Source organism: Molossus molossus, unplaced genomic scaffold, assembly GCF_014108415.1.
Source record: "Molossus molossus isolate mMolMol1 unplaced genomic scaffold, mMolMol1.p scaffold_m16_p_6, whole genome shotgun sequence".
NCBI lineage: Eukaryota > Metazoa > Chordata > Mammalia > Chiroptera > Molossidae > Molossus > Molossus molossus.
In genome coordinates this window covers 67,595,270-67,609,684 of record NW_023425399.1, presented here as the reverse complement: position 1 = coordinate 67,609,684, position 14,415 = coordinate 67,595,270, and the positions used below count along the sequence as shown (strand labels likewise).

The 14,415-nt window shown below is 43.4% G+C and overlaps 1 protein-coding gene across 1 annotated transcript; it reads right to left on the bottom strand.

Moving 5' to 3' along the window:
• Window positions 1–2,011: 2,011 nt before the first annotated feature.
• On the bottom strand, window positions 2,012–6,982 carry ZBTB14 (zinc finger and BTB domain containing 14). The gene is made up of 3 exons (XM_036246008.1): window positions 6,875–6,982; window positions 5,720–5,801; window positions 2,012–4,623 (listed from the first exon to the last, which is right to left on the bottom strand). The coding sequence occupies exons 2-3, from the start codon at window positions 5,720–5,722 to the stop codon at window positions 3,277–3,279; spliced, it is 1,350 nt and encodes a 449-aa protein (XP_036101901.1). The 5' UTR covers window positions 5,723–5,801; window positions 6,875–6,982; the 3' UTR covers window positions 2,012–3,276.
• Window positions 6,983–14,415: the final 7,433 nt, after the last annotated feature.

The window sequence follows — 14,415 nt, the reverse complement described above, 5'->3', positions numbered from 1 at the left end:
CAGTTATACTGAAAATTACCGTGAAGAAAAACGAAATGTCACAACCCAGCTAAACTACATTCAGGGCCCATAAGATATGATCAGTATGGTGACCTTTACAGAATCATGAACAGGTGATGGGCAAATGCCACCCTCATTTTTAAAAATAATGCTTAAGACAAGACAGGAAAAGGAAGCACCTCTGCTAGTCGGGGCCAAATCTCTTCTACCTTTCTATCCCTGGGACCCAGCCCAGGTCCTCAATACAAGCTGAATAAATTAAACTACAGGTTATCTTTACATATTTGAAGTATTGTCAAGTAGATGCAGGATTAAGTTTATTTTTGAATAGTTGTAAGGGGAAGAAAGTTCCCAGTTACAAAAAAAATATGCAAAAATGGAGAGAAAATTAAGGAGTAAAGAGCAGTTAGAACTTTCTCAAGATAGGAGTGCACGATATTGGGGAGGTAGGGAGTTCCCCATCACTGAAATTGTTCATTGATTTCAGTTAAGTACCAGAATGAAGCATCAGAATAAATTTAGGCCCTCATCTCTCACTGTGATGGTTGTCAATGGTTACCTTGCCTCCAATCTGATGTTTTACTTGTCTCTCACATATTTGTGGGGTGTGGGAAGGTGGTGGGCTCAGGTAATGGAGAAAAGGGGGTAGACAGTACAGGTGAATGGCAGAGGAAAGGGGCAGTTCTCCATTCTCTTTCCTGGAAGACTCAGTTCCTTAACTCCCACGACTCAGAGCTTAAGGCTATAACTCTTACATAATTCTGTTACACGTACATGGGTTTTTGTGATCGAGTTAATTAGCTGGTAAATGACCTAAAGTTTACACTTTCTAAAATTATCTTCCTCAGTCATTGCAAATACAATGCAAGTTGGCAAAAAAGGTAAAATCAAGTTTATAGATAGTTCTCTTTGTTCAAACAGAAAAAAGTGGGTGACTTTATATAACGGAAAAGATAGTAATATTGACATTTAGAATTTCCTTCCCCTCACATGACAGATTCAGTGTAAGGACATTTCAAAATTAATCCCATATGACTGAAGTTACCCTTGAACTGTCTAACATGATGGTTTCCCAACCAGGGGACTACTAAAGCCAGCTAGGTGAGGAGAGAAGCAGTGACTTTCCTGCCACCAAGAAGACTAGCACCCTAATACACATATGAACCCAGTACCAGTGGTAGAAATTGCAACACAAATATATTTCTCATGCAAAATAGGACAAACAATAAATATTTACACAATACAAATAAAGGGCAGAAAATTAAGCTTTCTTTTTTGGGATGCCATTGTGATTATGTGGTTTCAATGAGAGTTAAAACCACATAACTTACACCTCTGAAAAACCATGATATAGTATAGAAAATGCACTTTGGTAGAAACCTGGATGTATGAAAGGTTGCTATGAAAAAAAGAAAACAGAAATGATATAAGTACATTTTCTTATATATACTAAAATGAGGACCTCAAAATGGTTTGTCGAAGTAGCTATCAACCAGATGTTAAATTATTTTTCCTTTGCTTTGATTAAAATAGCCTAAGAATATCAATCAATTTCCCTCCTATTAATAGCATATAAACAGTAACAGAACTACTTTGAAGATGGAAAAAACAACTTTTAAGAAATTAAATTAATTTTAAACTAAATTAAACATTTTACCAATAAATAAGTATCTTAAAAGGTAGCATCTTCATCCTACAATCTTGGGCATAACATATACACCTTTTAAAAAATAAAATTTCTCCCACAGTAGTAATTACAGGTGTTAATGCGATAAGCTAAGAAATGCAATTATTTTAATGTCTCAAAAAAAAAACAAAAAAAAAAACCCTAGCAACCAAAAATAAATTTTAAAAGTCAAAATTTTCCTAAAATTGTACATTCTAAAATAATTGACTAATGCTTTATTATAGAACATAATTAAAACTATTGTTGGTATTTCAATATATTCCTAAATAAATGGTTTAAAATTTTTTCATACACCAAAACTGGAACAGCATTTATAATTCCGTTACAGCTATGAAAAGGCAATCAACTAAAAATTACAACCAGTGATGAAGAAATATACTTCAAAAACATAAACATGTTTTGGTCTGACACTTTAATATTGGTTAACAACAGACTGATGTTTCTTGCTGATGAAAGTTATTTTAATCCAATGTGCAAAAGAAAGTGCAGCTGTCTACTTTTCTTTGAAATACATAAGACCAACACTTCTATACTATTTATACACGTAAAAAATTTTAAATGTATTAAGTAACGATATTGCATCTCCTTTACGAATAAATCATGTGCTACAGACAGCCCAAAAGCTTGATAACATTCTGTTACACAAATGTATCTGAAGAGGCATACCTGTTCTTATCCTAATTTCAAAATTAACTAAGAATTATTCTGATCTGGGAAATCTTGGAATTATTGCAAATGTGAACAACTTGTCTCTGAGAGCCAGGTTCCTATTCACCCTCTTCTAATCCTCTCATCACTGGTCCACTTCACAAATCCTATCTATTTCAGAGTGGCAATGCCCCAAATAAGAGGAATGAAGGAACTCAGTCACCAGATCACCAATATCCCTATGGATTTACTCAGCCTTTGGGACTTGTTACCACCTCTGTTGGGATAGGTATGGGCAATCAAAATGGATGAAGAAACACTTCAGCAAAGCAACCATTCATTATTTGTCCACAAAAACTGTGAAAAAACAGTGACAGAAAATGAACAAATCAAGTACACATCTAAGACCATTCTATATTCCCAGGCCTTGTTTTCATATTTGTGCAGTGTTCTTGGTCAACCACCCACCAGTATTTTCTGCGTCTACATGAAATAATTTTATTAAGTTATTAAAAATGTTGTTTTGACCACAAGTCACATACAATTATGATTAGGAAATCAATGTACTCGATTAAGACTCTGTGTAGCGCATTCACCAGTGCAGCAAGTGCAGAGAGGAATTAAAAATGGAATAGAAGTCTCTCACTTCTGAAATGGACACAGGAGTCCTCAAATTAAAACCATAAAAAAAGAGAAGGGGCAGGACTTACTGGCAACATTAATACTAAACACCAGACAGGACAGTGAAACTGTTTGGTCAAAACCAAGGAACATTACTTCCTTGAAAAGTTTTAAAAATACCTAACCAGGTACTGCCTTAAGTCCAGTAAGTATAATGCTCCATACATTTTAAAAAAAAAAAAAAATACAGTGTTCATTTATTACGAACAATGTGATTTCAGTCTCCACGGCTCAGGCAAAGTGTCTGTGTCCCATCACCTCTAGCTACAGGCTATTGTTTCCAACTGCTGCTCTGCTTCTGCGGCCATGGCTGCTGCCTGCAACTGTTCTGTCTCGCTCTGGATGGCACTGGGGGTAACCTGCTTCCTTTCACTGTGCATATTGTTCTCGTGCCTTTTCAGATCAGATGCCTTGGCAAATGCCTTGGTGCATGAGCCACACACAAAAGGCTTTTCCCCTCTGTGTCTTCGTTCATGATCTTTGAGGTGGGACTTGTGTTTGAAGGCTTTGTCACACATATGGCATGCAAACGGTCTTTCATTACTGTGAACTCTCTCGTGCTTCTTTAGGTCTGGGGCGCGAATAAATGATTTCCCACACACCTCACAACTGTAGGGCTTATATCCTGTGTGGATTTTTAGGTGTTCTTTCAGGTGGGCCTGTGTGGTAAAACCTTTTGTACACATTTCACAAACAAATGGTCTGTCTGCTGTGTGGAGTTTTTCATGCTTCCTTAATCTGCCTTCATCAGAAAATGTCTTACCACATGCCTGACAGGCAATCTGCTCCCGATGGTGGCCATAGAGTAAGTACTCAAACTTCATGTCACTAGCAGCGGTTGTCCAGCCTGGTGTCTGTTCATCCTTCACTTCACTCATTCCATCATTAAATGCTAAGGCTTGAGGGGTCTGGGAACCCAAATCTTTTGATTCTGGGGTTTCCATGGATTCTACTTCCTGGCCGTAGCAATTTACTTTTCGAACTTCCTCACTCCCCAGCTCTTTCAAAATCGCTTCCTGAACCCTGAGCGTAGTTGTAGGCGACTTGCCATCTTCCTGACTCGGCGGGGTGCCTTCTACAGTATCATCAGATGGACTGTCATCTTGATCTCCAATTTCCTCCACATCATCATCCTGAGTGTCAGCAGCATCTCCAATGGGGCGATTTATTTTGAGGCAATATTTAGTTTTTGACTGGCCATTATTTTCATCAGGACTAGATACATCCCGCTTCTGAGAACAGAGTTTATCCAAAAATCGAATACCAAGAATCTGACCTGATGACATCATTAAGTTAACATCTTCTTTTTTCACGGAAATCTTTGCTGTATACATGTAGTTCAGGACCTCTTCAAATATATCAGAACGAAGAAAATCTATTTCTATTACTGAAGAGCTATCAACCTCAAGCTTCTTAAAAAGCTTTTTAAAGTAGGTGCTGCAGGCGGCAAGAACACATCTGTGTGCTCTGAATTTCACATCTTCAACCACAATAGCAATATCACAAAATTCTCCTTCCAGGCGTTGTTCATTTAGTGTTTTCAGAAACAGAGTTTTATGATCATCGTCATTATATTTAATGGTTTCAGACATACTGATGAAAAACTCCTACAAAAAAATTTTAAAAAGAAAGTTTGATAATTATGAACAACACTTTTCCATATAGAAAACACAGGTAGATTTTCATTTTCTAATCAATTTTTAGTACCTAACAATTTCAGAAAGTCATTAAGAGTGGTTCAAGAATATGAGTAGAAAAGACAACCCAACTTAAGAATTTCCATATTGTTATTTCTACTTACTAAGTATATGCCTAGTTTTAATAATAGGCAACTTTAATTAAGTACACAGTACATGCCAGGTATTGTTCTATATGCTTTATTTGTCTTTGCAAATGTAATTATCAACTAAACCTATGAAACATGTATTACTATCTCTATTTCATAGATGAGGTCAGGAACCTACCCATTATTCTAGTTATTTAGTGGAGAGCTAGGATTCAAATCCAGGTAATCTATCTCCAAAACCTGTGCTTCCTGACAAGTAGAGGTAATAATGACAACTCAGTTTCAAGGTTTAAGAAACAGTTCTGAGGCAAACATCTACCATTCCTGTCTGTTGCATCTACTATAATTTCATGTACAGAAAGATTCAGTAAAATAACTAACAGTAGTCAATATTCTCTTCCTAGACAGAAATGACAAATCACTGTTGCAGAACTAGGAAGGAATTTCATAGCGAAAATATCTCATTTGGTGTTGTCTTCTAGTTTTTCCACACCAGTTTTGGGCCACTTCTGAATGATGGTTAAGGTCCAAAATGACCCTCAAAAAATCAGATAAAATTTGGGAAGATAGGTGATGAGCAGTTTCATTCTTTCTAGATGCCAGTCTATCTGCCATCCAGACAAAAATGTCATCACGATTGGATGTACTTGACAAGTGCTGCAACTATTGTACAAGCAAAAGGAATTTAAAACTGGTACAAAAGACATCTGTCACAATGTTAGAGAAACTGATCTTTTTAAAATAACGTATTCTATTTTCCCTTTCAAAAACATTGTTTGCCTTTCATTCAACAAGTACAAGTGAGGAAAATACAGAGAAACAGAAGTGCTAATACATAATTATTGTGTGTGTGTGTGTGTTATTAGAGCAAATATCCAACCTTATTTTCAAAATTTAATATCCAAAGTTATAGTTACCATGAACAAGTCAGGCTATTGTCTTAATGCTTGAAACACCAAATTCTTCAGATCAGAATAACTGATCAGGGGCACGCCAGTCCTACAAGAGAAAAAGACACAGAAGAGTAAGGTAGGATCTTCTTCTATCCCAAATGCTAAACAAGGTTTTTTAAAAAATAAACTTCCTTTCTTATCCTGCCACTTGCACATGTACCCATTTTCAGGTTGGGAACAGAGAGGAGGATGGCTGGCAGCATCGAGTCCAGCTCTAAGACATGAAGGAGAACAGGTAAGGGCTGCAGCACTTGGAGTGTGGAGGGGCTGTGCGCAGGAAATCAAAGGAAATTATTACGAACCACTAAATAATTTGTCCTCATAAACAAAGCCCATGTATAGATGTTGATAGCTCCAGATACCAGAAAAAGCCAGAAAGTGCCTCCTATCCCCACCATCCTGCAGACCAATATCCTGAAAAACATAAAAAGTTCCTCCTACTGAACAGTGATCACAAAAATAAACGTTAGTGTGGTAGGACCAAGGGACTGGGCTGCAAGTGTTATCCAAAAACTATGGTGCAAGACATGAACCAGGAGACCAAAATCCTGAAAACTATCAAAAAGCTCCCGCTGCAGAAAAGCAAACACAGCAATCAGCTGCCTAAAGCAGCGGGGGTGGGGTTGTTCTTATCTGCAAAGTGTGAGGGTTGGGCAAAATTAGTTCTTGGGATGCCTCCGACTTTGTTCCCTAAATTGAACCTAGTCTGTAGTCACCCCCAAAAGAAAGCTGCCAGGACAAATTTCCCACCGGGTCATTTACTACTGCTGCCAGTAACTGTATCTTAGGGCTTGTGGGATAAAAGTGCATGGGCTAGGTAGGAAGAGTAGATATACATATAAATGTGCTTTTTCCCCTTTTAGGTAGGGTGTTATTTGGCCTCCACTGTTTCAAGATCTCTGAGGGCCACTTTTTTCCACTGAGATATTCCAACTGCTAAGTCAGGTGAGTCAAACTGGAAGATACTCATTGCCAGTATGTTGTAGGTGGTGAGAAAGCGATAGCCCCAACTACACCTCCATAACAAAGCTGCCCCTTTATTACGGTTCTCCAAATCGCCAGCGCGCCCAGGCGCCTTTACAGAAAAGGGAGTGGGGGCTCCAGCAAAGTCAAACTTACATAAGCAGCGGCAGCCGCCTCCCCTACCCCTGAACAGCCGCGACAATGGCGGCGGCACGACTTCCCTGTGCAAAGCTCGCAACTTCGAGGTGGGGAGAAAGAGAACGAAGCGCAAGAGCCATCCAGGAGCCTTCAGAGTCTCTCCAAACCACGGCCTCATTTCTTTCTGCCCGGGAGGTGGGGGAGTGGATAAGGCCGTTTGCATTTCTTCCCAAACAAAAGCTCCGGCCTCGGCCTGGGAGCCTGGAGGTGCAAGGGCCACTTTCCCTTTCATATTCAGGCTTCCCGCGCGGGCTGCGGGCCTCGGCTCCGAGAGCGAGAGGAAGAGCCCACGGCGGTCCCGGCGGCGGCGAGCAGGAGCGGGCGTGTGGCCGATCTCCGCAGCCCCGCGCCGCGCCGCGCCCCGTACCGCCCGCGAGCCCGGAGCTCGCGCCCCGCGCACTCCCCGGCCGGCTCGCGCCGGGCCCTCCCCCGCCCTTCCGAGGCCGGGGGCGGGGGCGGCGCGCGGCCGGCTTCCCGAGCTCGGCGGGCGCACCCGGGAGTGCGAGCGCGGGGGTCCCGGCCCCCTCCTCCGCAGGCGGCTGGGGGCGGCGCGGCAGGGTCCCTGGCTCAGAGGGGCGGGCCGGCCGGCCCCACTCGGCGCCAGGCTCTGGGCCGTCCCTACCCTCACCGCGGAGCACTGCGAAGGTGCGAGCGAGGACAGACATGAACTCCGCCGCCAAGGCTCGGCGAGCGCGCGCGCGCGGGGCCGCTGCGGCCGCCGCCCGGCTGCTGTCCCAGCTAGCTCGCCGGCCTGCGCAGCCCCCAGAGCGCCCGGTCCAGCCCCGGCCCACGCCCGTCCCCGCTCGCACCGCGCCGCCGCCGGCCGCCCGCACATCCTGGAGCTGGCTGGTGCCCCAGAGCACGGCGAGAACGCGCTTCTTCCGGGCCGCCCCGCCGCGCCAGCCGCCCCCGTGCCCGCCTCGCGGATGATCTGGGCCCCTTCCGCTCCCCCGGCTCGCGCTTACCTGCAGCCTGGCACAGCCACAGACACTCCCCGCGGGCTCCCCGCGCTCGCTGCACGCAGGCCGGGGACGGGATGGACGCGGGGCGTGGGGGCACGGTGGGTGGCAGTGTGTTTTGGATTTTTTTTTTTTTGGAGTTTGGGGAGAGGGCGGGGTGGGGGGGAATCGTGCACGTCCCTGATGGTAGCAGCCCTCCTCCTGCACGAGCACAGAATGTCTAGCCGGCCTTGAAAACCCCCACCGGCACCCCCCTTCCCGTGCATGCGCGGTGCGGGCTGGGGGGAAGGCGCGCCGCCGGCTTGCGCAGGCACGGAACCAGACCGGGCCTAAAAATTGGCGAGCAGAGAAAGGGTTAATCCGGGACCTTGCGACGCTTTCGTTGGAGTCTACGGGGCCACCCCCGAGGGCCCTGGCTTGCGCACGCGCGCGCACGCGCGCGGCTTGGGGCGCGCCGAGCCCGCGCGCGGGAGAAGGGGAAGGCGGGGCAGGGGCGGGGCTTCGGGAACTGAGGAGCGTCTGCACGAGCGCGGCTCCCGGGCACCCGCCCCGCCTGGAGCTCCCGCCTTCCGCTCCGACTCCTGAGCTCCCGCCAGTTCCCGGCGCCGGCACAACTCCGGGGACGCGGGAACCCAGCGTTCCCGTGCGTGTGCATGAGCGTGGGGCCGTACCGCCGTCGGGTGCGCGCAGGGCGGGCGCTGTGACTGCGGGCTTCGCGTTCGGCTAGGGGCGAACGCCCCAGGCTCGGGCGTTCGCCCCTAGCCACTCGATCCCTCCACGAACTCCAGCCGACACGGAGGCGCGCGCGAACACGCGCGGGCGTTGGTTCTTGGCTGGTGTTGCTGCCGCATTATGTATATCGGGGAAATGGTAGGCGCAAAACAAATTTAAAAACTGACACCTTTCATGTGGATTGTAAGGGTCTATCCCAGTCACCCAGGAGGAGGTCACCCTTAAAGCTCTGGATGCAGCGAAGCCTGCCCCCACGCTCCAGCAACTACCCAGGCGCTCAAGGAAAAATTCACGAGGGCTGGAGGCCCTAGAGCATCTCGAGCAGCGGTGAGCCTGGACTGGATTTACTTTGCAGCTCCGTCAGAGGGCCCTAATAAAGCAGCACTATTCTTACATCCCTGTTCAGCAAAAGTAATGGCTTCATTGCTGTTGAAACCATGTGTCCTCTCTGACGCGGTGGCTGGGCTTGTGCCTGGTTGAGATCTGGGAAGGCCCTCCAGCTCCTGCGTTTTCTCCACCAAAATACAAGAAGTTAGACAGCACTACCATATTTCCTTAGAGTCGCTTATGCTGCTGGATCACACTCATTTTAGCAGCGTTTCAGAAAAACACGTGTAATTTAACGTCTAAAACTTAGAGCAGTGCCGTCCTCCTGGGCTTGTGTGAAGATTACATAAAATAATGCTTGTAACAGGAACATAGTAAACATTTAAGAAATGCTATTAAATTCTAAAAAAATTTCTCAACTGATTTTGTAATATTAATTGACATTTTTCAATGTTTCCTAGGTGTTTTTTTGTTTTACCCTCACCCGAGGACATTTTTGCATTTATCTTCAGATAGGGAGGGAGAGAGAGAGAGAGAGAGAGACAGAGAGAGAGAGAGAGAGAGAGAAACATTGATGTGAGAGAGACACATCCATTGGCTGCCATCCACATGACCACCAACCGGGGCCAGGGACAAACTGCAACCAGGGTACGTGCCCTTAGCAGGAACCGAACCCAGGTCTCCCTGGTCCGTGAGCAGACACTCTAACCACTGAGCCAAACCAGCCAGGGCCCTAGATGTTTTTATACACATCCTTTTTTGTTGTTCACAAAAGCACAGAGGTTAGTAGGTGTATTGAATGATAGAATAGACCAATCCTAGAGTCGGACATCACTTTAAATATTGGGTACATTGTTTAACTTCTCTAAACCTCAGCTTCTTATTCTCTGAAATGAAGACAAGAAAAGCACCTAATAGGGCAGTTGTGAGGATTAAACAAAATAATGCTCATTTAGGTGCTTAGTACAGATATTAGCTTGGTGGTGTTAAATGACCTGACCACTCTCCATAGATGGTGGATTTAAGTGGAGTAAAACCAGAATGGACAAAATTTATATTCATAGTTGATACCTTTGTGGTCGTGTTCCCTCTGACACCATGGTTGGACCTGTTTATTTCAATCCTGTCTGTGTTTTGTGTTCAGACAGCAGGGATAATAATAGTGTTATGTCATAGGGTTATGTTATCAAGAAATAAAACTGTCACTGCATTTAGCAGTGTATGGACAAGACTAGCACTTAGTTATGGTTCATTGTCTGCTGCTGCTCCCCTTCTCCCACATAATTGCATAGATTTATATGCAATTAAATCTATCTGCATATCATTATTATCTGCCTGTTATATAAACACAGCCTTATTGCAGATAGGTAGGTACAGTCTTCCCAGGATTTGACTGATCTGATGAAATTAAAACAGTTCAGAAGCATTCTCCAGCACTAGAATGCATTTCTCTAGTGACAGATTCCTGACATCTTAGTTTTGCGTCTATTAACCCTCTTCTCATATGTTTTATGCTCATGTCATCCAGACTCTTCCTGTCTGTGTGTTGCTTCAGGTGGATCATGGGGATGAGTCTAAATTAAAGGGGCAACTCCAAGAGAAGGAAGAGGAACCAACCACAATGAAAGGGCTTGACTCAGACTTGGCACCTTGACTGGTCACCAGCCTTAACCCAGCACTGTGCAGCACCCATTAGGCCATAAATAAATATTGTTTGACAAGTTAATACCACAGGGAGTTATAAGGGCACAATTTTTAAAAATCTGTGTGACTGGATAAAATAATGCCTACCTCATAGGGTTGATTAACTCAGTATATAGTTATAAGTATTCATCTTGTGCTAGGCATATAAGCACTGCAGATAAAGCAGTGCACAAAACATACACAATATTCTCACCTGGGAGGCAGACAAGAAGCAAATAAGTAATTTAAATACATATTATGTCAACAAGTGATAAGTGCAATGGAGAAAAAGATAGCAGGGGAAGGAAATAGAAAGGCTGAGAGTATGGGTGAGCAACTTGAAATAAAGCGATTTGAGGAGGTAGCACTTAGGCAAAGACCTGAATGAGGTGAGGGGGCAAGTCAGGTGAAGATCATGATGAGAGGAGCCCTCAGGGAGAAAGGAACATCAAGTACAAAGGTCCTGCAACAGAAGTACCCCTTTGTGTTGAAACAGCAAAGACATGTAGAGGAAAGGAGTGCCAAGAAGACACCCACCACTGCCACTCTGCATCAATCTAAATGGGACAGATTACAGTTTTTGTATGGGTTTTCTACTGAGATATTTATGTTTTTTTGAACATGAAATGCCCAATACAGTCTAAGAATGATTTTATATATTTCTGGACAAATTTTAGCATGGTTTAAGAGAATCCTGGAATAAAATCTTCAAACAATATGGGGAAGTGACAGTGGTGGTGGTGGTGGTGGTGGGGGGGGGGTTGGTGGGAGGTAGAACATGACTTGTATTGTCAAATGACCTGACAGTCACAGCTAGGGACTTTTGTAGAGAAAGGAGAGGGAAGGTTTCTAAAGGGAAGAAAGACACTTGCTCCACACCAGGGAGGAGAAAAAGCAGTCACACTGGAGAGGGTTATAGGGATAATGTTCTCCCATGAGGGCCAGGATTCCAGCAGATCCCTGAGAGCAGTCCTTGTCGAACTTGGCTGTACGTAGTAATCACCTGGGGAGCCTTAAAGATGCGGGCTCTGGCCCTGGCCAGTTTGGCTCAGCGGTTAGAGCGTCGCCTGTGGTCCAGAGAGACCGGGTTCGGTTCCCCCTAAGGGCATGTACCTTGGTTACAGTTTGTCCCCGACCCTGTTTGGGCCCTGCGGGAGGCAGCCATTCGATGTGTCTCTTTCATGTCGATGTTTCTCTCTCTTCCTCTCTCTCCCTCCCACTCTATCTGAACAAAAAGTAGAAAATTGTCCTCGGGTGGGAAGGAAAGGGAGGGAGGGAGGGAGGGAGGGAGGGAGGGAGGGAGGGAGGGAGGAAGGAAGGAAGGAAGGAAGGAAGGAAGGAAGGAAGGAAGGAAGGAAGGAAGGAAGGAAGGAGCTGGCTCTGGGGTCCCACCCTCAGAAGTTCTGATTAATTGCTTTGGGGTGTGGCCAAGTTATCAGCAGTTACAACATCTCCCTAGGTGATTGTAAGGTACAGCCATTGTTGAAAACAACTATCTTATAGCAAGAAGGTGAGGAGACCTTTCAGGGACATTTGAGCTGATGAGAGATATAAAATAATACCTTTAAGATACTAACACAATTTCTGATATGGAGTCAGCTGTTGACTTCCTTCTTCAGATTTGAATGTTTAAATGCTGGCCTAAGAAGGTGACATTTGTTCTGTAGGATGGGATATTAGGTGACATTTGTTTTGCAGGATGGGGGTCAACATTAAATGGATAAGAACAACTTAGCAGAATTTTTTATTCCATCCAAGATGATATCTTTATAGAAATCCTCCATCTTCCCATAGTCAACCCAAAGTTCTGTCTAGAAATTAGACATTCCTTATCTTCATTTATGCTTTAAAAATGAGACTGTAGATGAGGGCAAAATTAGTAAGTAGACGAGTCAGTCCCTCCTCATAATTAGTTTGAGAATTAAGCAGATTTGTCTACATAAATAGCCAGCAAATTGGACCTAAATTCGAGTTTTGGGGGCATAATTAGGCAAAGCATGAATTTAAGCCAGTTAATTCATTAGCTGCTACTATATGTAAACTGTGGGAAAATAAAAGTAACAGCTCACCCCATGCATTACATAACTATCTTTATGATTAGGAAACAAGCTAATATATTTTCGCATTCTTCTCTTACCTGTTATTAAAGAAAAGTTATGGTCTCAATCTCCAGTTAAAAAAGAAACAATTCAATAAGAATTCTAAGAAATTCATAGACACATAGCTCTTTACAAAGTGAATATTTAAACCACTTAAGTAATTAGAAAAAGAAATGATCAGACAAATTATGTCATCAGCTTCTCATTATATGTCTTCAATATCAAAGTAAAACACTATATTTCTAAACAGATCTTTTTGGAAAATTCTATATTATAGGCATACCTCATTTTATTGCTTCACAGCCATTGCTTTTTTTTCTACAAATTGAAGGCAAGACCCTCTACCTCTATGACTCACTTTATTGTGGTGGTCTGGAACTGAACCCGAAATATATCCAAGGTGTGCTCATAAAACTAATTTATAAAATTTTACTGTTTCAAAAATGGTGTTTAGAATAATTTAAAAGAATACACAAGGGGAAATATGCAAGTAAAACATAAATTCTTTTTAAAAGTAGAGCATTTAGGTATGCTCATATTTCTTATCCAAAGGAGCATACATTTCAAATTTCCCATCCCAGGGAGGGATATATTAACTAATATGTTAGTTTTAACCTTGGGAGAGTCCATATACTATAAGCCAGCTCTAGAGCAGTGTTCCACAAAAAAAGGTAACTATTTACATTAGAAGTTTCTATTTATTTTTAACACACTTTTAATTTTGGAATAATTTCAGATTTACGGAAAAGTTACAAAAACAGTACACTGTGCTCCTGTGTACCTCCCACCTAGCTTCCCCTTTGTTAACATCTTGCATTACCATGGTACATTTATCCACACTAGAAAACTGACATTGGTGCATTACTATTAACTACACTCCAGACTTTTTTGGATTTCATCAGTTTTTCCATTAATGTTCTCTTTCTGCTCCAGGATCCAATTCAGGGTTGCACATTGCATTTAGTTGTCATGTCTCCCAGTTTCTTCTGGTCTGTGACAGCTTCTAAGCCTTCCCATTTTTATTTTATTTACCAGAGGACATTTTTTTTTTAATTTTGTGTTCAGATAGAGCAGGAAGGAGAGAGAGGAAGAGAGGAAGAGAGAGAGAGAGAGAGAAACATCAACGTGAAAGGTACACATCAAGTGGCTGCCACTCGCACGACCCAACCAGGGCCAGGGACAAACTACAACCGAGGTAGGTGGAACCAAACCCAGGTCTCTCTGGACCGCAGGCTGACACTCTAACCGCTGAGCCAAACTAGCCAGGGCTGCCTTCCCTTGTTTTTTAATGACTGACAATCTTGAGTACTGGCCAGGTGTCCTGTAGAATGTTTTTCCAATCTGGGCTTATCTGATGTTTTTCTCATGATTACACTGGGACTATGGGATTTTGGAATGACTAGCACAGAGATGAAATGCCCTTCTTGTCACAGCATCTATTTTAAAATCACTAAATGTGGACTAGATAAACTCTAAGATCCTTTCCAGTTCTAAAGCGATATGATCATATATTTTATAGAACCTACTATTTTCAAAGTAAAGATATGTATTCCAGTTTTGTAAATTTTGGTCTATAATTATACTCAGTGATACGTAGGTAGGGAAGACTACATAACCAGTACATTAACTGCAGAAGATTAACTTTATACTTTTGCCAACAAGCTATGTGCTCTGTATGGATCTCTAGCATTTACAGATT